Genomic DNA, 22,844 nt, shown 5'->3' on the forward strand with positions numbered 1-22,844 from the left:
CGTTGCCAGCCAGGGGTGGGAGGGGGCTCTGAGAGGCCGCCTTGTCCAGGCCCTGCCTCCGGGAAGAACTATGTCCCAGAGGCCTCCCAGGAACCGGGTCTTGCCTGACTTTTCAGATTTCCCAGGCATGAGACAAGGAAGGTGAACTCTCCGTCACCTCAGTTGCAGCAGCTGTGTCTCTACGCCAAAATTCAGGACTTGAAGTACAACAATAAAAAAGGTTGGTTTGGGATTTTATCAAGCTTCATTTGCTCCTATTTAAGACTTACATAAGGCCTATATAGAATACTTGAGAAATATAAGAAAAAAGCTGGAAAAAAATCACCATATCCGCAATACTCAAAGGGAAATCATTTTTAACAGTTTTGGCATATTTACCTTCATTCTTTTTTACACGCTGGGGCTTTTTTGGGGGGGCAGGAAGAACTTTTTTGTTTTTATATCATTGTGACCATACTGTGTTTATGATTTTGCATCTTGATTTTTTAAATATTTACTATAAATATTTTCTCTTTTAAACTCATCTACATCATTTGAAATGACTGCGCCAGGCCCCCTCAACTAGGCGAGCCATCCCTCCTCTGTGGGACAGAGCAAAGATGATCAGGGTCTGTGACCGGCCCAGGGGCTCCAGGACAGACGGCCACCTTTGCCATTTCAGCACCTTCCAGTCTTGACCTCCAACTTTAATCCTCCCCCTGCATTCTAACCCCTCTCCCCTCCCCAACTTCTAGCTTCTGAAATGCTGGCTGGCCACAGAGCTCCCAGGCCAACAGGACAAGAGAAAAGCTGCCTGCCCTGCAGCATTGGGTGAATGAGGAAAGAGGGTTCAACTGCCACCTCGGGATCCAGCTGTGAACATACTTCAGCGGGAGAAGGACGGAGGTGGCCCCAACACTGAACGTCAGTGAGGGACAGTACGTGGCAGAGGGGAGGAAGCAGCAGCACATGAAGACAACTCCATTCTTCATGACCAGAGACCTCTGCTAACCCACACCCAGAGAAAGCCAGCTTACTAGGAAATAGGACTGATGTCCGAACTAAATCTGTCCACAGGGAGGGGACCGTGCTGTCTCTACAAACAAGGAGCGTTATCTTCATCAGGGCTTCCAATGGCAGGGACAGCTCCCAGATGAAGAAGCCACAGACTCAGTCATTACCTGGCAGCCCCTCGCCCAGCTGTCTAATAGGACAAGACACACGCGGCAGCCCACTCAGGCAGGTGACAAGCTCTGTCCTCAGAGGGCATTCCTCTGAATCTCCTCAATGTGGGTCATGACCTCATAGGTCCTCCATGGGCAAATATGACTTCTGGAAATAACTAGACATTACCCAGAATTACAAGTCACACACACACACACACACACACACACACACACACACGCACACGCACACGCACACACACACACGCACACGCACACACACCAGGGGTGGTCATGCTTGGGACATCATTCAGTATCCAAAAGTGAGAATGTAAAAAGAAGTCTCAAAAACAATTTTCTCACTTAGCTGAAAAACTGGCTCAGATGCACACTTCTGGAGGTTGTTTGCCAGGTTTCTGAACATGCTATGGACAGCAGACGCCCCATGTCATCAAATAAAATCTATTAAATTAAAATCCTGTTTGCCAGGTTTCGGTGCTATCTAGATTCCCAAAGTACAGTGGGATGATTTGAACAAAGGCTTTTCTTTCCTTGACTTGGGCTCGTGAATGCTGCTGATTTTCCTGGAAGGGTGTGGGCTGCAGCCTGAAACAGTGAGCTGGAGTTTTAATTCAATTGCCTCCCATCAGAAAGGAGCAAACGAAGTTAGGACCAGACAAGAATCAGCCTGGAGAAGCTCCATAGGAAATGACTTCACGCTTCTCTGGACCTCCTCAGGGTTGTGTCAGGTGAGCCTGGGCAGGAAGCTACTTTCTCCATCCCTCACATGCTCCATCTATAAAAGGAGCTGCTTCTGCTTCCTGCATATCTGGGAGCAAATGCACATAACACAGACAGAGTAGGAAAGGGAGGTTAGAATTCAGAAGCCATTTTTTTCCTGTTGGGTCTGAATGTAGGTGAGTGTGTTTAATGGGTCCTCAGCGGCCTCTCAGCCAACATCGAGAATGGGGGCAGACTGAAGTGGAACCCCAGCAAGACCTTCCCCTGCCCTACTGCCATCACCATAGGTAGGTCACCAAGTCAAGTGTCACCAACCCTCAGGGACAGGTACACAAGATCAAGCAAGCAGAGGGACTGGGCTGTACTTGTCCAGCACCTACTTTGTGCCAGGCACTTTGCCTGCATTGTCTCACTTAACCCTGCAAAGCCAGTTTTTTTTTTCTATCTCCATTTTATACACAAGGAAACTGAGGCTCAGAGAGATGAACGACCAGCCCAAAACAGAAGCTGGACTCCCAAGCCCTGAGCTCCTCCACAGAGACACCGTCCCATGGCAAGTCCCCAAGTCTGACAGAGCAGCCTTTGCCCTTCTCAGCCCGAGACTAACGCCCAAACCCAGAGGGACCCGGGGTGCTAGAAAGACTGTGAGGCCAGAATAACTGGGTCTCCACAAAGCTCTGCAACCTACCACCCCCTCCACAACTCACACCACTTCTCTAGGTCTCCGTTCCCACTACTACGACACGGGTGAAAACTCCTCCCACTCACAAGGTGGCTGTGTGCATGGAAACGACACTCGGGAAATCGTGCAGCACTGCACTAAAGGAGAAGCAGTCTGCGGCTGCCACCAATGCAGACCCCAGAATTTAAATCGAAGGTACACCTTATTTTTGTTTCCAAGGCATTTCTCTCTAGAAAGCCCAAGATGCCAAACAATTTCTAAAACAACAACCATTTCCTATAAACACCACTATAAACACTTTATCTGGCGCCTCTTTGAAGTGTATCAACCCTGTGGCTGGGGGACTGGGGTCCTGTCCTCTCCCCAGGGTAATAATACTGTCAGGTCTTCAAGGCTACTCAAGGCTACTGAGAGGAGGTTAGAAAGCTATGGGGAATCGGGAATCTCTTATTGAGAAGGCAGATGAGATGAGACCTATATCCCATTAATTCCTGGAAAAATAGGCCCCCAAATTCATGCTCTGTCCTCAAGGATCCTACACAGAGAACTCAGCTAAAATTATTGCTGTGAAAGGAGGAACGTTCATAAACAACCAGCAAATTTTTTAAGGCACGACACCCACCACCTAAGGGGTATGGAAAACCAATGCACAAGGGAAAAAGCAAGAATAAAAGGACGTTCTTGTCCCAAACAGGCAGACACCTCCACACTCCCGCTTCCCAGAGAAAGAGACACACAGACAGACCGCCGACGCTCCCTATTCACTCCCCACACCCCGGGGGAGGCCGTCTGACACGGGTGTTCATTCAGCAACTCTGGCCTCATTACTCAACTGTGGCTTTCTGTGTTCTTCCCCCTTCCCCCACAATCCTCTCTGGAACACAAGCTCCATTTCCTCACCCCACCCCACCCGGGGAGCTGGAAATCAGCCCAAACAGCACCCCTCACCCGGCATGAAAATAATCCAGTGAGCCCCCAAGGCTCACCTCCTGCACCCCTAAACCCAAGTACTGCTCTGAACTTGGCCTGAGTTTCTCTCTGCCAAATGACCCTGGGGCAGTCTCTTCCGCTGTCCAGGCTGCATGTGTCTATCTGCGCGGGGGGAGAACCAGACCTTGACCCTGACTGTTCCTCCCACCTCTGCTTTGCTGTTTCAGAGATGCTACAATTCCAACAAGAGCCTTGGGGAGCGCTCTTGTAACCTATCTGCTTCCCCTGGCTCATCAGGCAGCCACTTCTCTCATTAGAAAACAGCCTTTTCTAGTGGAGATCTGGGTACATCCCAGACCAGGAGGAGGTGACAGGAGAGGACACAGGAAGTCACAGGACAAAACAAAATGACTGTTTGCAAGCAGCAGCGTCCCTTCCACACACGGCGAAGCCAGCACTGCAGCATCTCACCCGGTGCAGACAGAGCTGGAGACGCGGCGGCTGTGTGGCAACGCCAGCATCCCCTATGCCGATGCCCTTCACAACATCCCCGTCAGAGGCCAAGCCAGCACTCGAGTGTCTGAATGAACCAAGGACACGGTCACCACCTCTCCCCCTACCTGTGACTGTCACAAGCGCCGTCTCCTAGACTGAGAAGGAAAACTGAACACTCCAAGTTTCTGCATCTGCTTGCCAGTTGTTTCCATTTTTCCTCAATTTTTCTGTTGCCATGGCAACCAAATGCAACAGGCAAAGCTAGCCCAAGACTGCCAATGTGGAGGGACAAGGTGCTGGCTATACAGCCGCAGAGAGCAACATGTCAGCCTCACAGCCCAGGGCTTAGCGTATGAGCAACAGGGCAGATTCCTTCTCCGAGCTCAGAGTTGTAGTGTACCCCACCCCCATCCTGTGCCCTTAGTGTCTCACTATCAGCTGCTTAACTGCAGGAGGGAAGGCAGACCGCCATCTCCCACAGCAGGAGACACCCCACCCCCAGGTCCGTAATCAGCACCCACCATGGACAGCCTGCCTGAAAGCCTGCAAAATGAACTCCCAAAGAGGTCAAAGGTAAGGAAGGTAATTCTCACCTTCAGCAAGATAATATCTTTTTACCAGTTATCCTCCAAACACCACTCACAACATTCCCGGCAATTCCAACTTGTAGTTCTTTTCCAATGTAGTTCATTCCTCTGATGAGAAAACAGAGGGCTGCTCAAGACTCCAAGGGAAGGAGCGAGCGAGAGTCACTAGGATGCCGGGAAAGGTGGCTAGGCCAGGGTCCTCTCTTCGCTGGGATCTCAGGTGCCTTGCAGCCAGCTGATGAGCACAAGAGCAGGCTTCTGAACTTCCAGAGCGCATACTCTCTCAACTAGGCCCCACCTCAACATCAAATGCTTGACAGAGCCTGGGGATCAGTGCACACAGTCTGCTGTCAGTCAAGGCCCCGAGTGCTTCCCCGAGAGCCGCAGAGGCGTCTGTCAGCAGCTTCCCGGGCAGACCAGCACTGAGGAGAAATGCACAGCACCAATTGCCAAAACCACAGCCTGGAAGTGCCTTCTGCCAAGGCTTACCCCTTCAGGAGGGCCCCTGTGTGTGGCCCTGTAAGCCACAAAGGGCAACCACAAGCTCCTAATTTAAGAAAATCACTGACAATCAGGAAAGAGGCTTACAAAGAAGCGCCCTAATGATCCAATCACTGGAAATGAGGCCCTGCAAAAAGGCTTGTGAACCTTTTTCGAAGAAAAGCCTACCAGGGAGGCTTCGTGTCTTCCAAGCAAGCGTGCAGTTATTAGATCAAATTTCCTGACAGCAAATACAATTACAATTAAAGTCTCTAAGCAGCAGCAGACTACTTAGTCAGCACATTACACCTGAGTACAGCCAGGGAAGGGGACTGTCTCTTGAAAACCACTGAAATGACAGGCAATAGTGGTCAGAAACACAGCATCTGGGGCCAGACTACCTAGATTCAAATCCTGTCACTAGCTGTGTGACTTCTGAAAAGACTCTTAACCTCTCTGTGCCTCAGTAGCTATGATAATGGTGTCTTCCTCATAGGACTGTTTTAAAATTAAATTAATATACATAAAGTACTTAGAAAAATACCTGGTAATAAACAGTAAGGGCTGTACGTGTTAGCTATAAAAATGATAATATTATTATTAATGGAAAAGTCAACTCTTACTCTGATAAATTACTTCATTTAATGTTAAAGATGAAATTCTAGATCCTAAAACAAAGGATGCTGGAAAATCTCTTTCCTAGAAAATTGTGGACTGAGCTGAAATTTGCCTGTCTATAAATTTTACTCATTGATCTGATGCCTGCCTTTAGCAGCCACACAAAAAATGTACCCCACTTCCCCTGACAACCCACAGCCCACCCTCCTTCATCTTCTCGCCTGCAGACTACACGTGCTAGGCAAGGTTTCCAGACCCCTTGCCATAATGGTCCCCCTCCTCCAGGGAATCTCAACTGCTCAACATCCCTCTTGAAATTAACTGCCCAGAACACAGTGTTTGTGGCTGGGTGCATCCCTGGTGCTCTGTAAGCAGGAAATGAATGAATGAAGCAGTCCACAAACACCATGGCACACCAGAACTACTCTCCCCTTTCTCTGCCCCCATGTCCTGTACTCTTCCTAATGCTGCCTGAGCTTGTATTAGCTCCTCCAACAGACTTCCACAGGCATGCTGGCTTGGATGGACAGGGTGTTCCCCGGGGAACAAGGCTGCAGGCTCCCTTCACTGACACCCACCCGCCTTGGGAGGGTCTAACAGTGAACTAGGCAGCATAACAAAAACACTCTAGTCATGCAGCAAAAGCAGCTTGTCAGGGACAGACTTGAGAGGTCCTACTTGCCTTTAATAAATCTGGACTGTGGATTAAGTGTAGTCATTAGTGCTGACCAGTAAGTACTTCTCACTGTCTTCCCAGGTGCATGGTAGAAATGCATTTCCCTGCCCCTTTGAAGCTAGGTGTGGCCATGTGACCTGCTTTAGCCAATGAAATGCGAGTAAAAGAGTCAGCGCACAATTTACAAAGCTCCCTTTGGCGTTCACAGAAGCACTGAGGTGGAGCGTCCTTCAGTAAAGATGACAGAGCAAAACCCCTGAGGTGACCTGTGATGAACATGGAGTGAAAGTGAGAAATAAATCCTAATTGTTTTAAGTCACTGAAATTTTGGTTGATGCTGTTTCCATGGCAGACCCTAGCCTATCCTGACTAATCCTGTATCACACACAGTAACTAGAATACATAGGGCTTATGTCCTCTGCCTCTGCCAAATCATAGCTTTCACATTATTTCTCTTCTCCATGCTTCTAACGTGTAAGATGGGAAAGTATCTTTTGGTGGACATGCCCTGTTACACCAGGCAGCTCAGGTGAGCTCTACCTGCCAACAGTAAGAGAGATGCAGTATCTGTTCACATCAGCAATACGCTAAGGAAGTCACCATAGAGACCATTTTTTCTTTCCTACAAGAGGAGGAAGCGAAGATTATTTGATTCAAAAATCATCTACAATTATTACTGCAGCCCAGAGAATGATGAGTATCTAGAGGAGACTTAAGGATGAATGAAAGAATCTGGGAATAATTTAGGAGGGTTGGAAAAAGTAAGGTATGGTTCTCAAACTTTTACCTGAATCAGAATCACCTGAAAGCTTGTTAAAACACAGGTTACAGGGTCCTACCTCCAGAGCCTCCGATTCAGGAAGTCTGGGGTGGGCTCGAGAATGTGTGTGTGTGACAAGTTTCCGGGTCCTCCCGGTCCAGAGACCGTACTTTGAAAACCGCTGCTCTAGGAGGACCCACTCCAAGACACCAGGGTGAAGGCTCTGCAAGCGGAGTCAGTGTGGCCTTAGCAGACCCTCTCTGAAGAAGACAAAGACAAGACCCACCTTTCCTTTCTCTCCGCCAACACACTCTGACGGCTGATGTGTGAAGGACAAAAATGGTCACCTCAACCTTTCTTTCCTCACCACATGCAACACTCCACACAGAATCAAGCCCCTCTTCACAAGATTATAACAGTAATCTTATTAGTTGGCATATAGGATGATAACCTACTCCTCAGGATTACTGTATTAAGATGTTTTAAGATAGTTTCTGTGAGGGGAACTCCTGCCTGCCTCCCCGCCCTCCAGAGCTGCACCAGGAGGCAAATCCAAGGGTGTTTCAGGGGGAAGCCATTTAGATAATGGGCTGCAGCCTTTGTCTCCAAACTTCTCTCCACACTCCCCTTCCCAAACCTCCACTACACATCAGTCTTCTTGCCCTTTGACCCCGCTAAGACTGGTCACACTTCCCTCAGCTGTGACCCACCCTCAGACACATACACACGCTTATCTTGGCTTATCTTAATCCTCCCCCTTCCTCCAGTTAGGGCCAGACACTTCAAGAAAGCCTTCCCTCTCTTTCATCCCCATCACAGACTATCAATCACCATGTCTTGTCAATTTTACCTCCCAAGTATCTCCAGAATCCACCTGGTGCTCTTCAGTTTTCACTCTAACTCAGCTGGTTACAGGTCCGCCGAGCTCTCCCCTCTCTGTCCTCGAGGCCTTTGCCCAGGTTGTTCACCGTGACTGGACAGGTCCCAGTGTAAACAACATACCTTCCCAGGATGGAGAGGCCTTCCACGATCCCTAAGCCAGAATGCTCTTTTATCAACTCCCCTTGAACCCTTTGTTTCTTCGGTTGTGAACATCGATCACATTTGTGATCTCCTGTTTAATTATCTATCTTCCCGATTCAACCGCCAGCTCTGCACAGACAGGACCACATTTGTCTTAACTGCCGTAACTGCAGAGTCTGGAGCACGGTCTGGCACACCCCCAACACAAGGCCAGCATTTACTAAGTATTTAATGAATAAGAGCAGGAATCACCACATCAGTTCATAGGAATCCTCCCTGCCTCTCAATGCCTACAGCACCTTCTGCCTCCTTCAGGGCATGTCTGGCCAAATGGTTGCACCCACCCCCTGAGACAAGCAAGCACTCCTTATGACAGCCAGGAAATGGGCTCTAGAGAGACCCAGTGACCCCTGGAAAGAACAGATTTTCTCTGGAAATGGAATAGAATTGAGATTCTCTACAGAGATATTTTAGTGGGACAAAAGAGGCTACCTTCTCAGAAGTGGTAAGGAGACAAAGTCTTTGTGAATAATGAGGAGAAGGAGGTGTGTGTGACATAGGTATTTAGTGATAAAAAGTCTGCATTTTCTAGAAGCTCTTATTAAAGTTGGTAACTTCTGCCTGGGCTGGTGTGGCTCAGTGGATTGAGCTCCAGCCTGCAAACCAAAGGGTTGCAGATTCAATTCCCAGTCAGGGCAGATGTCTGGGTTGCAGGCCAGGTCCCCAGGAGGGGGCGCGTGAGGGGCAACCACACATTGATGTTTCTCTCCCTCTCTTTCTCCTTCCTTCTCCTCTCTATAAAGAAATATATAAAATTTTTATGAAAACAAAGTTGGTAACTTCCCACTGAGCATTCTGATGGATTCCCTATCCAGAACTTTAATAATTATGGCACCCAGGGCTTCAGGATGCCTAAGAACAGGGGCTGAACTCAATAACCTCTACAGGAGCTCACTCCAAGCTGGAATTCAGAGAGTCCACATTCCAGTGTTTTTACACAGCAATTCTTTCTCAATATAGGAGACAAGATAGTCTTTACCTTCACCCACTTTCTCTCTAATGAAACATTAGTGCTTTCAAAGCCAGACCCCCAACCCCACAGTCTGACCATCATGTTCCATAGGCCACCAGCATCAAAATAACTTAGCAGGCAGCATCTGACTAGGGCAAAGGTTAGACCTGAGTGAAGAGGTTGAGCTAGGGTGGCATCCTGGCTTTTCTACTTCTAGCCACGCAACAACTCTTGGCAAGTGACTATTTCTTTGAGTCTCAGTGTCTTCACGTCTCAAACTATGATGATAACCTACCCCTCAGGATTACTGTATTAAATGAGATATGCATGTGAAATCCCCAGGACAGAGTAAACATGCAAGGAATGTAAGTATTATTATAATTACAGATTTCTAACTTTAAAAGCTCTGTAAAATAATGATTCTAAGCTGAAAATACTAGAGATGAAATGATACGTTTGGAATTTGCTTCAAAAGAATCTAGGGAGGGAGGGGGAGTATATAGATGAAATAAAATCAGCCATGTCTGTTTGTTCTGCTTTTTTAATCCTCACCCAAGAATATATTTATTGATTTGGGGGGAGGCATTGATGTGTGAGAGAAAGATCAATCGATGCCTCCCATACATGCCCAGACCAGGGATCAAACCCACAACCTAGGTATGTGCCCCGACCGAGAACTGAACCTGTGATCTTTTGGTTTACGAGATGATGCTCCAACCAACTGAGCCCCTCAGCAAGGGCAAAAATCAACCATGGTTTGGAAATTATTGAATATGGTCAATGAATACATTAGATTTATTACCATATCTCTCTGGTTTTGTATATGTTTGAAATTTTCCATAATAGAACATTTAAAGGTATAAGTACCAAGGGAGGCAAATGCTGTAAAAATATAAATACTGATCATTCATTTTAAGAATATTAGATCTAACTTTGGGTGGTATGGCTCAGTGGATTGAGTGCTGGCCTGCCAACCAGAGTGGCTGGTTCGATTCCCAGTCAGGGCCCATGCCTGGGTTGCAGGCCAGGTCCCCAGCTGGGGACACGTGAGAGGCAACCACATATTGATGTTTCTCTCCCTCTCTTTCTCTCTCCCTTTCCCTCTCCCTAAATATAAATATTTTTTTAAAAAGATGTCTGGTTTAGGTGATTAAGCAGAAGAAAAATCATTTGGAAAAAAAGAAGTAAAGCCCACATCTCTATTAGTTTCTCAAACGGAATTGTTTTCTTCAAACAGAACCATCTCGGATGAGCACGAGAGACCACAGCCACTTGCACAGGTTTCTCTGCCTTCATTTTTGGGAGAGGAACACAGCCTGCTTGGGCTGCACATGCATTTTTAAGGCAACAGCCCTGGCCGGTAGAGCCTGCCCTGAGCACCCAGAGGCCCTGCTGAGGAGCAAGAATGTCCCTGTGTTAGGGAAAGCAAGCATGGAGAGCTCAAAATGTTCGGGGCCAGTGGGTGTCCAAGTCCTCTTCTCCTCTAAGCCCTGGCTTTGGACTCGTACTTGAGCCTTCATTTACAGGCTCATTCAGCTCAGTATGAGACTGTATTCAAGGTACTTTCACACTAGATGAACGTGTTAGAGGTCACTTGAGGAAAAAGATTCATTGAAGGGACAGAGGTAAGGGGCTCTGACAATGCCAATCACACAGCACATCTGCACATCCTTTCCCCCTTCTTCCTCTTCCCATTCAGAAAGGTCTAGAGACTGAAAAACGAAATTCCTGCATTTCACATTCAGTCAACAAACACAGAACCCCTGTAGCTGAAAGGGGAAAAATAGTCCAACAAACTTTGTTTTGAGCAAATGCTTTTAAGCCCCTAAACTCTACCTGGAAAAGAAGAATATTTTTAAAAAAGTACTTACTCTTCTTGAAGAATGAATTCACTGTTTTCTGGAGAAAACTGCCCACTCACAGGATGCCTGAACGCTGTGGTCTGCTGGTTATGGCTAAAGAGAAAGGAAGAGAGATAATGAAGGAAACGCCATATGGATGATACGGACCACAGACACAACAACAGGCCGGACTGTCAGAGGACCCCCCCAATCATCAGATTCCTCCAGGGTGAGAAAGTGGGCCTTCCTGCTGGGAGGCACTTCACCTGTCACAATCCAGCTGTATTCAAAAGCCAAGAACTTCCAGCTCAGGTGCCAAAGGCCACCTAAGACGCAGATATTTTAATTCTAGGGAAGTCTTGGCTTCAAGAGAACACTGCAGCTTAGAGAGACATTCCATGAAGCACGGACTCCAACAAACTGAGCGGCTTAGCAAAAGTTACTTTAAGATGGCACGAGCTAAAACAAGAATGAAGGAAAGCAGGCGGCACTTACAGCAGCTTTCAAAACCCATGAACCAAGGAAAGAATTCTAAGAATTAACCACCCACCCAGAAAAATCTCTCTTCTTAAAATTCTTCTCCCTACTACAAAATGTCTTCACTTCAATGATGGAATATAAATGTACGAGCATGTCCGTGCAACGTGACCTGCACAGTTTCAACACTGTAGAGTTTCTATCACCCTTTTGAAATTAGGAGGGATCAGCTTCCACACCAAGCTGACAGGCACAGCCAAAGTGTGTAGGTGTTTTGTGTATTCACAAAGGCTGCCTGGCTCTTTGAAAGGAAGGAGGAGCTGGCTGAAGAGCCTGCTGGTTTATTCTCTGAATACAACAACCTTCCCTCCTTCTTTTTAAAAGAATATAATTTGTTTTAAAATGTTTTCCCCAATCGCAAAACAGAGTCATTTAAGAAATTTTAGAAAATCTAGACAGAAAAAAGAAAAATGGTCACCCATGATCTCACCATCTAGAAACATACCAGAGTAGATTCTCCTTCCTAGTTTTTTTACTCTTTTATTTAAGAAAGGAAAAAAGTTGTGATTTTACTGTATTTAGAAATCTGCAGCCTGCTTTTATCACATCCTGTTAACATAGAATATCTCCTATGTCATTAAGACTTCTTCATTTGAAATAGCTGAACAATAGTCTCATCACATAGATATAATTTTTTCACACAATCAACTGTTCAAAAAAATTTTTTTCCCAGCCATCTGTGTGCCAGGCACTGTTTTAGGGGCTGGAGATACAAAGTGAACAAAAAAGGCCTTTCCCTACAGTGCTTACATTCTAGAAAGACTAACATTCTTCTAATGCTGGACATTTTAGGTGCCCCCTCCTGGCCCCACTATTATAATTAATACATCTTTGAGGATTTTTCTGTGATTCAAGTTGTTTCCTTGGGTTAACGTTCCAGAGGCAAAATGACCAGGGCATGGTCATTTTTTACGGCCCCTAACAGATGGTCACCAGGCTCTCGCTCACTGTCAGAGCCAACCCATCGCCTCAGTTTGGCAGTGTTATGGTATCAGCCCCATCTCCAAACTGACCACTGAGCCACCCCAGAGATTAGATTTAAATGAGCATAGCATGAAGGTTTAGAAAGAATAAATCTCTAAGCCTACAAAGTTTTTCTTTCTCTGACCCGGGGCCCGGTCAGAGCACCCTGAGTTCTGGTGTCTGGGATAAGCTGACACTGAGGTTAGTGCAGCCTGAGTCCCGATAAAGCCAAACGGGAAGCAGGCAGGGCCAGGCTGCTCCCGGGTCCTGCAACTCTCTGCCTCACCCCAGCACCCTCTCACCCCTCCCAACCCCCACCAGCCTCCAAACTCCCAGCTCTGGGTTCCAGGCAAGCCCTCGGAACCCTATGACCTCATCTGCCAGGCAGCAGCCCGATCTTCCCAAACAATTGGAGTTAAGACATGAACACCTAGACAAGAATGGGAAGCAAGCTGCCTTAACACCTGTTTCAGAAATCCTTGCACCGCGTTCAAGGGTTAGGCTTTACTTACACCCAGCTCCTTTGACAGGGTCATCTCTAGTCACCAGGGAATTTGAAAACACAAACTCTAATCTAAGTCTGCCTCACTTCCACCTGCAGGAAATAATGCCCAGCTCCTAAAGGGAATAACAATAAAGCAACACCACTGTTATCCACTTCTCAAGGGTGCTCCAATCCAGAAAGCCTTTTCTTATACATAAGAGCTACGAACAGCGTTGAGGAAATGGCTCAGAAAGGTTGACTCGCTCGAGATAACTTCGTCAATCAGTGACAAGACTGGGACATGAATTCAGAGCTTCTGTTTCTAAATGTGACGCTCTTTGCACGATAACCTGCTGTCCTCTTCCCTTTGGAGTCTGTGGGGCTGGCAGCTTCCGAGCCATGACAGAAATCCCTGAAGACGTAGCATCAGGAAAACAGCATGACCCCCTCCCTCCTTCCCTTGTGCCCAGGGCCAAAGTGTCACTGATAACATCAATGGGGCACTCAGCAGCCCCCAAACATGAGGGGGTCCTCACACAAGGTCAGCCTGGTGGAACTCTGGGGGAACCAGGCAGAGAGGGAATCTTCTCTGTGCGTGGAGCAGCATCCAGCATCCAGCAAACACTTCATATACGCAGCACCTTAACAGCAACTCCTGGGCTCCCCACACCAGTTTGCACCAGTTTGTAGCCTGAACAAGTACTGAGTCTTAGGCAAGTAAACCCTGAGCTGGACTGTGTAGGTGCAAAGATGAACTTAACATTCTGACATGAGATGGAAGACAGTTTTTAAAGCTGACAAAAAGATAGCTGTTGTTTCATCAAATCTAGAGGCAGCTCCTCAACTTTTCCTTCCTAATATGAACGCTGCCCTTTTTGCCAAAAAAGGTTATCAGCCAATGTCATTACCATCATTTCCTGTATTTATCCGAAGCTTTAAACATGGTCATATTCATCACTGAATTTGACTGTCCCACGTACTCACTGAGTGAGGCAGGGTGGGTATTTTTATCCCCATGTTATGTATTAGGAAACTGCGGACTTGGGTTATGAGATACTGCTGGAACACTAAATGTAAAGAAAAACAAAAAAAAAGGATTCATATTGAAAAAAGTGATGAACCAAAGTAATGCTTCCAGGAACCTGAAGTCTTAAAATTTGATCATTTCTGATCAAACTTGCCCAACTTGCTAATGGCAAAGTTTCTGGTTCAGCAATTTTAAAGCAAAGGAAAAAGAATTAGGTAGGTCCTTGGGGTATTCCATTTCATTCAGTCCAAATACCCAGTAGGACAGGCTGTGTTTTGTCACGCCGGGCCACAGGTGAGGAAAGTGAGGCTCCGAACAGGTAGATCAGTGGTCCCCAACTTTTTTGGCACCAGGGACAGGTTTCGTGAAAGACAATTTTTCCATGGATCGGAGGTGGGGGGATGGTTTCGGGATGGTTCAAGCACATTACACTCAAGCTCACCTCCTGCCGTGTGGCCTGGTTCCTAAAGGGCCCAGACAGGTACCAGTCTGCAGCTTGGAGGTTGGAGACCCCGGGATAAGGTGACTTGCCCCAAACCACTGTCGTTTCCTGGGTTCTCGCACATAGCCCCCCTTCTGATCTTCCTGCTACGCGAGGCTCACCCCAACCAAACCAAGGCTGCCTATTAAATGCCCGATCCCTCCACCCATTTGGAGACTGCCAAGCCTCTGACTCTTCCTGCTGTCTCCCCACCCCTTAGCCCCAAAGCCCCCAGCCCGCCCATTTCCTGATTTACTGACACCCGTGAAGAATTTTATGTACTACAACCCTATCTCAAGACGCATTTAACAGGCACAGACAAATCCCCCGAAATACCTGTTCTTAAACCTGAATTGCCACCTTGCTCCTTGGTAGTGATGGAGGTGGCCCGGCTGGAAGCCAGGTGGCTGGTCTCAAGGGAGCAGACTTCTGCACACAAAGGCTTTTGTTTCTCTTTAGGCTACTGAGAGAGTAACTTAGCAAAATGAAGTAAAACACAACCTAGCCTTTATCCTCCGATCCCATTCTTACTCCCAGGAACAGCCCCTCCATGCCAAATGGCAGCCAGTCTCACCTGGGAAAGGACCAGGGAGCATGGACAGGAGGTGGCAGGGAAGAATGATTCCCATGAAGGTGGGCCACAGGTAACCATCCACATAAATAAGCACATCTTCACAGGCCCCGGGGCTGGGGAGGACTTGAGTTAGGCCCTGAAGAAGTCCCACTGCAAACACGAGAGTCCCGACAAGAGAACAGAATGAGGACCAGGGAGAAGACCGAGTTGAACTCAGTGTAGGGAAGAGCCCACCTACCAGTATGCACAGGACTAGTCAAAATATAAACATGTCCTGTAGTTTCTTGCAACATTTTTGAAAGATTAACTTTTCGTGCACATAGATTTTGACTATAATGTGAGCAGTGACTCTGGTTAGTTAAACATAGAGATCACTCCCCGTGGCTGCTATGGTTCAGTGGTTGGGGCATCATCCTGTAACCGAAAGGTTGTGGGTTCAATTCATGGTCAGGGCACACACCTAGGTTGCGGGTTCATCTCCAGTCCAGGCCTGGGCATGTGTGACCCCAGGCCCTGGAGTGGGTCCCTGGTCTGGGTGCGTATGGAGGCAACTAATTGATGCTTCTCTTGCATCGATGTTTCTCTCTCTCTTTCTCTCTCTCTCTCTCTCTCTCTCTCACTCACTCAACAAAAAAAAAGCAAATGAAAATGTTCTCAGGTGAGGAAAAAACGTGATTCCAATTACTCAGCATGGCAATTTTTGGGCCTGGCAAGAAGTCCTGGAGTTACATGAATGGTGCTCCAAAGTGTCGGTCAGAGCACCCTGATAAATCCGGTTTTCTGACAGCGGTGGTACTGGTCTGCTGGGAGTGCGGCACAGCTGCTCTGTCAGCATTAGCCCTTATCAGGCCCATGTTATTAAGAGAAGAAACAGCTTAAAATATAAGAAAAGTATCTGGCTTCAAAGCCTAAGGATGGACTCTGTCAAGGCTCTTCTCAGTGGTGTGCTGGGCAGCAGGTGCTGCTCTGGACCTTCTGGCTCCTCCAGGAGCCCCCAGACCAATGTAAACGAGTCACCCTGCAGGCCTGAAGCTGCTCGGCCCTGCCTCCAGGCCAGGTAAGGCACTCACTCTCTTTGTTCCAGATCCCAGCCTCTCAGGAAAACCAAGGGTTCTGAACTCAAGAAACTGCCTCCCCATCTTTTCCTGTTTCCATTTGGGCTACACAGTCAGGAAGTAGCAGCTAGGAGTTGAAACAGCTTTCCACATTCCCTGAACATTTCTGAAGCTCCTTTCGTTTTATTTTACTTAACTTTTATGAAACTGCTCATTTAGTGCAAAGCATCAACGTTGTTCATGTGGCATTTCCTAAGAGGGCTGAGAACCTGACCAAAGAGGTCTTCGGAGCTCACACCATTCTGAAAATGTCAAGATTTTCAACAGCTCACTACACACGGCAGTTCACTCTGATGGGCCCTTCTTCCGGAAGCATAGGAGGCAGGCCTTGATGAGCCAACATACGGTCCCCACTCTCTCTCCAAGTGGAAACACAACACTAACCAGCCGCCTTCAATGTCTGCCCCGAGCAAGGAATCAGCCCAGAGCCTTGAGGTCAGAAGATCTGGGTTCAAACCAGATCAAGCCAGCTCACCTCTCTGAGCCTCAGTTCTTCCATCTGCAAAGGAAGAATAATAATATCCTTCCAAAAGGCTGTTCTGAGGACGAAATGGGGGAACGTGCATTAGAGAGCCTTGCACAATACCTGGCGTACAGAAGGCATTCAGTTAGCGTCTGCTCAGCCTGACTGTGCCTTGGCTATGCAATGACTTCTGGTGTCTAAATTTTACAGGGCAAAAATAGAATGAGCCTCCTCCCTTCACTGCTGCCAAACCTGATACTCCTCCTCCAGGCTTCCTTATTTCCATTAACAGCATCACTGCAAGCTCCTTACCTTGGCTTAGAAGATGCTAGATGACCTGACCCGTGCCTAGCTCCTCCTCTTCGTGTGCCGCTCTCCTCCTTCTCCACCCCATCCCAGTCACACTGGCCTCTCTTCTGCTCCTTGAACACCAAGTGCTGTCCTACTTAGCAACCTTTGCACTACGCTGTCCTTTCAGGCTGGATGCTCTTCCCCCACTCTCCCTGAGGTGGTCTCCCAGGCACTTCACAGCGCATCACCCTATTTCAATCATGAGTACCTGTTATTTTCCTTTCTTACATATATGCTTGTTATTGCCAGTCTCCCAGACTAATGCGTGTATTCCAGGAGAGCAAGGACCTTGGCTGTCTTCTCACTGCTATTATCAGCCTATAACAGTGGGTAGCACTGTTACATCTGCCAAATGAGTGAATGAAAAATGACTAAGGAGACTCGTTCCTTAAAGTTAGGCCATGCCTCCAAACAGGCTCACTAACCCTGTGAGAGTCTGGACTCAGGTAACAAAGAGAGAGGACTGTGAAGGGCCATAAGTCACAGAAGGCAGCAGCTTTCAGCTCTTACTGCCAAAGAAAGGAAGAATGAGACACCGACATGCCAAGAACGCTTCATCCGTGGCTCTCTCCCAACTATGTTACAATATAATTTGGAGAAATTAGCCCTCCTCTGCAATACCCCCTCCCCTGCAAGGGAAAGTTAATACACTCAGAGAGAATCAAAGAGTGGAATGCAAACACCAGAGAGGAAATGACTGATTAAAAACACAGGAGGATAATACAAACATTACCTGCATCTCCCCTTTATGAACTGGGAGAGTAGTTGGTGTGAAACCCACAATTTGGTGGCTGATTATACACTCTGTCACCTTGCCCTCTACTTATTTCATGTGTGTTTGTTCTTCTCACCCCTCCCCTATCTCCAGTAAAATCCTAAGTGCCTGGAAGGCTGGGAGCAGCCATTCACTTCTATCTCCTGCATCTCCTGCAGCACACAACAGTAATGCCCGTGGAGCGAGCACTCCTTATCTCCACAGCCTGAGCACAAACACGTCACCTTGGGGAGACGCTGTGCAGAACCCACCTCATTTTCTGATGTCAGCAGCCTGACTGTCGGAGATTCCCCAGAGAGAGTGGGCGAGGCAGGGGCCCACCCGCCCTCATAAAGGATCCTGCACTCAGGCTGGGAGATTGCACTGGCCCTGGGGCACACGACGCAGACCAAGGAAGAGCCTTCCCCACTCCCACCACATCTGACCCAATCACACACCCAACGAGGTAGGGATACCGAAATCCAGCCAAACCCCAGATCTACCACCCGGAGGGACAGTCAGCAACCGCTCTCCTCACCCAGGGTGCCAAAAGGGGCAGAGTCTGGCACAGATGGAGTTAGGCGTACGAGTCACAAAATTAACTGAGCAAACTTACAGCTCTCACATCTTGCAAAGAGGGAAGCCTATCCTTTTCAAATTTTGAATTAAACAGACTGAAGTCATCCAGCACAATTGGGAAAGCCCTGTATTTCATTAGACTCTCCAGATGTTTTCAGATTCACTCAGTGGCCAACTCATTTCATAAATCACCTCTTCTGACCCAGTAACCCATGCTGCAAACCCATCTGCTCCCCAGGTTCCCATGTGGGGCCCCGGGACTTAGGATTGCTACTTGGTTTATAGGATGTTTCGGTTTTGCCTTCATAGGACCTCAATAATTATGAAAAGCTTAAAGCCAAACTCCTCATAAAATGAGGGAATCAAACCCAGATATGCTTTCCTTCCACAATTCCCTTTTTACAAAGGTGGCAGGGAAGCAACATATTAGGAGCTGAAATGCTAGCTTTGTTACTACCAAACCAGTTCCAGCCCCCAGGAGGAAATAGCCTCTCTGGGTGTTGGTTTCCTCATCTCTCCAAGGAGGGGTTAGACTCTCCGTGTGGAGAGGTCACATCAGGCCTGCTGAACACGAGCCCCCACAACGTTCAGAGTCATATAACCTAGAGTTCAAATCCCAGGTCTGTCACCTACCGGCTGGGCTCGACCTTGAATGAGGAGTGATCTGAGAATTGGTTTCTTTGTCTACAGAAAGAGAAGACCACTGCAACCTGAGCAGACAGTTATGAAAAGTGCTGATACCGTGCCTGGCCTACAGCAGACCCCAAAACTTCAGTGCCTGTTAGAGTTTCCTTTGCTGGCTCTAAAGGTCCACTCTAATCAAGTCGTTGTGTCTTTTTCCATGTTGTGAACTCCAGTATTATTAGCTCGCCACAGAACAGCAGCTCAAAACACATTTTCTGCCTCTTGGGTTAAGGCACAACACCCGGCCTCCTGTTTAAACTTCTATTTAAAGAACTTGCCTGCCAGGCAAAGTAGTTTAAGATCAAGAGACACCTTCCTCCAGCCACACTTCTGTCCCCCACTGGGTTGAGCGCCATGACTCAGAAAGTGCAGCCCGAGAAAAAAAGCCTTCCAGCAGGCTGCTCCCAGCTGGGCACACGCATGGCCAAGGTGTTTTAAAACTGCACAGGACACATTTCTGACCTCAGAGAACACCCAGTTTTATGCTTCTGTTTAACACCCTTTGATTAGTCCGATTCCTTAAGTATAAAATGAGAAGGCTAAACCCGGTGATGTTTTAGGGATCTTCTCGCTGTCACATCTTGCCTCTGAGGTTCATCTCAGACGGCTGCCAGAGCCACAGACTGAAATGTAACAACATAATTGAAAACACAAAGGAACCAGGCAGAACAGCCGTCCTCCCCCAATGCTACTTGCCAACAGACTATCCTTTGTAATGACATCAGGGAAGTGTAGCTAATAACACTTCTGTCCTATTTATTCCCAATTAAATCAGACTGTTTACTGTTGTTCTAACTATAGGTGCTCCCACCAAGCCATAGAAACTCCCCTTCTCTCTGTCATTATGTGGTTTTCCTGATCGGGCTAATCGCAGCAAACTGAATCCTTATGAAACCGGTACAGGACTAACCTGTTCTCGCTGGGAAGGGCAGCAGTCACATTCCCTCTTTCCTTGAGCTTCATGTTGGCCTTATGAAAACCCCAGTTCGGCTCAGGCAGCAAGGGAGAGCCTGGGCACCTGCAGAAGCAAAGCAGAGGCTCCCAGACCACCTGTTTGCTCTCAGTTTCGATTCTGGAGCAGCTGCCTCCCAAGGTGTTACAAATCCAGCAGCCACTTGCTCCTACTCATTCATTCAATTTCCTCCCCGCCCCTGATGTAAAATCTGGCAACGGTGCAGGAACATAGTTCCAGCTCTGAGTCACCACCCCGCTGTGGCCAAGCGGAGCACTGGCTGGGGGTAAACAGCGAGGCAGGCGCTTTGTGTCTCCAGGCCCTGATTCTTCTGCTCTCGGAGACAGTGGGGTTGGCTACCCCTCTGGAAACAGGACATAAGAAACACCCCCCACCTAACAGGCTCTGGAGTCAGAATGAACTGCTCAGGTTCATTCTGCCACACCGCAGCTGAAGTCAGCCCAATGCAGAGTCTTTGATGGAGAAATGATGGCTCCTGTATCACCTCAGGTATCCCCCACTTCTCCAAAAGTCACGTTACACCTCTCGTCTTTATGAAACACCCACATTAGTACTTGTTTTTGCTAACTGAGAGAAATCCAAAGAGGATGTTCGCTTTTATGAAAAAAGATGAAAAGCAAAAATAGCGTTCAGCATTTATTTGTCTTGCAGCCAGCCGTGAGAGGCAGTGCACTGCCCCCAGCCCTAGTGGTGAGAGTGGCGCCGCCAAGTGCCTTCCCAGGGAACTACACTCAACATCAAGGTGCCATGGCTTCAAACTGCCAGTGAGCATCTGTGCTTTACCTAGACTTATTTTGTGCATTAATGCATTTACTGTATGTTAGTGTTATTTTAGGTTTTATGTGTAATTTGGTATGATTTGATAACTTACTGGGGGGGGTGAGAACACTAAAAAATGTTTCCACGTAACTTAATGGTAATTATGTCCTCACTTTACACTACTGCAACTTATGAAGTGTTTCATAGGAAAGCTCTCCTTTCAGAGAGCAGGGGAAACCTGAGTTTTACACGGTCGGGGCCACGAAGGGGTTGAGCAGTTATAAGCCACCATATATACTCCCCCTGGTAACAATCTATGATTCTTTCATTACTGCTTGGGATGGCTAAGGTCCAATCAGCGTTGATTTAACTATGTGGCCCTCGCTCCCAGAAAAGACCTGGGAAGGAGAAAGTGAGAGGGGACAGAAAGGGGAACTAAGGGACCAAAGTGCCTTTACTGCCTGTGGCTTTATCACCACAGCCTCAGATCAACACTGTGGCTCTTTGCAACCCAGGTCTAGATGCAGTCATGACACCGGTGACCACAAGGAATACAATATAAGCTCGACGGGACAAGGACTTCTGTTTTCACAGCTACCTTCCAGTGCCTACATTGCCTGGCACGTAGTAGGTGCTCAATAAATATTTGTTGAATGAAAACACAGGGATTTTATTCTGTCTCCTTGGGATGACGGTTTTACTAAAACCTGTGTCCCTTACCAGCATTTTTTCCCTTTCAGAAATCTCCGCATCCTTCATCACTGCCACTCCTGCCTATAGCGAATGGTCTATGAACCTCTGAATGCTGAGATGATTTACTGTGAAACTAATAAAGCTCAGACATTAGGGCCCCTCACTTCAGGGCCGCAGGAAGGGCCCTAGCAATGTGTCGACATGCTTTCTGCAATTTCGTTTCTCACAAACTTGTTTCAACCACAAGGGAGACATGCCCCAGCCTACAGACACATCCTGCTCCGCCGCAGGTCAGTGCTGTTAGTACTGCAGCGGTTTGAGAACACAAACTCCTTTCGTCAACATTTATTCAGCCCTACTATGTGCTTTACATTCTTGGGTGCTTTGGGGTAAAACCACGTTTAGAACATAATTATCTGCACTGAATAGGAACTTACAATCCAATAGACCAGACTGATGTGGCCACATGTAGATACAAATAAATACATATTTTACATATTAACCATAAATACAGGGGTAGGCAAAAGTAGGTTTATGGTTGTAGGTACGCAAAACAGTTTATTTCTGTGTTATTTATTAATGATTGTATTATTTTCCATATGAACAACTGTAAATTTACTTTTGCCCATCCCTGTAATGTAAATACACATAATACACATCAGAGGCGGTATGATAATAGAAAAGTAAAACGAGGCACACCTATCTGCTAGAAGCAATACATTAAGTACAATGACCCTAGAAAGTACTATATCACATTACCCTCATATGCAAACGAGGCCACTGAAGCCCAGTGGAGTCAAGTGCCATCCCAAGGCCACCTGACCAGTAAGTGACAAGGTCAGAAGTCATGCCTGGATCTGCCTGACTCCAAAGTGTGGGCTTGTTCTTACCGGCTACACTTCAGCCAATGGCCAGTGGCTCTATAGAACCTCCCAAACGTCTGGGGAGACTCACTGGTTTCAGAGGTGCTGGAGCACCAGCAGTGGCTGGCAGGCTTCCGTCGCCCACACTCCTGGGGGCGGAGGAACGGAGAGTGCCATGAGCTTATGCAGCAGGCGTGCAGGTATAGCCCTTGTTCACCGGGCAGCACCCTAGTAGGAACCAGTGACAGCTCCCTGGAGCCAGAGAGGCCACGTGAGAGGCTCCCACCCTGTGGCCCTGCCTCCAAACTTCCTTGTCCCTGGTGCCAAACTGATCATGCTAGAGCACATCTCCCATTCCACCGTCCCCTGGTACACACCCTCTGTGGCTCCTACGGCCTCCTTGTCTCTCACCACTTCCCTACACCCTCAGCCCCTGCCGCCTTCCACTGTTCACCAGCCCCCAAGCCACCCTGTCCTTCCTGACTCCGGGCTTAGGCTCCGCCGTCCTTTCCCCTAATGAATTCTGCCCATCCTTCAAGGCCCCTTCTCTTCCCAGG

At 47.7% G+C, this 22,844-nt stretch overlaps 1 protein-coding gene across 5 annotated transcripts in view; it reads right to left on the reverse strand.

Moving 5' to 3' along the window:
• Positions 1-22,844, reverse strand: part of PLEKHA7 (pleckstrin homology domain containing A7) — a 202,958-nt gene that overhangs the window by 73,668 nt on the left and 106,446 nt on the right. For 4 of the 5 annotated variants that reach the window (XM_045825405.1, XM_045825402.1, XM_045825401.1 and 1 more), the window contains one exon: positions 11,018-11,101. In XM_045825405.1, the coding sequence (XP_045681361.1) occupies positions 11,018-11,101 (84 nt within the window). Of the gene's footprint in view, positions 1-11,017; positions 11,102-19,909; positions 20,054-22,844 lie in introns of those variants that run through there. The other variant, XM_045825404.1, reaches the window with a different exon arrangement.

Source organism: Phyllostomus hastatus, unplaced genomic scaffold (assembly GCF_019186645.2).
Source record: "Phyllostomus hastatus isolate PE091 unplaced genomic scaffold, TTU_PhHast_1.1 phas_scaffold_585, whole genome shotgun sequence".
NCBI classification, from domain to species: Eukaryota; Metazoa; Chordata; class Mammalia; order Chiroptera; family Phyllostomidae; genus Phyllostomus; species Phyllostomus hastatus.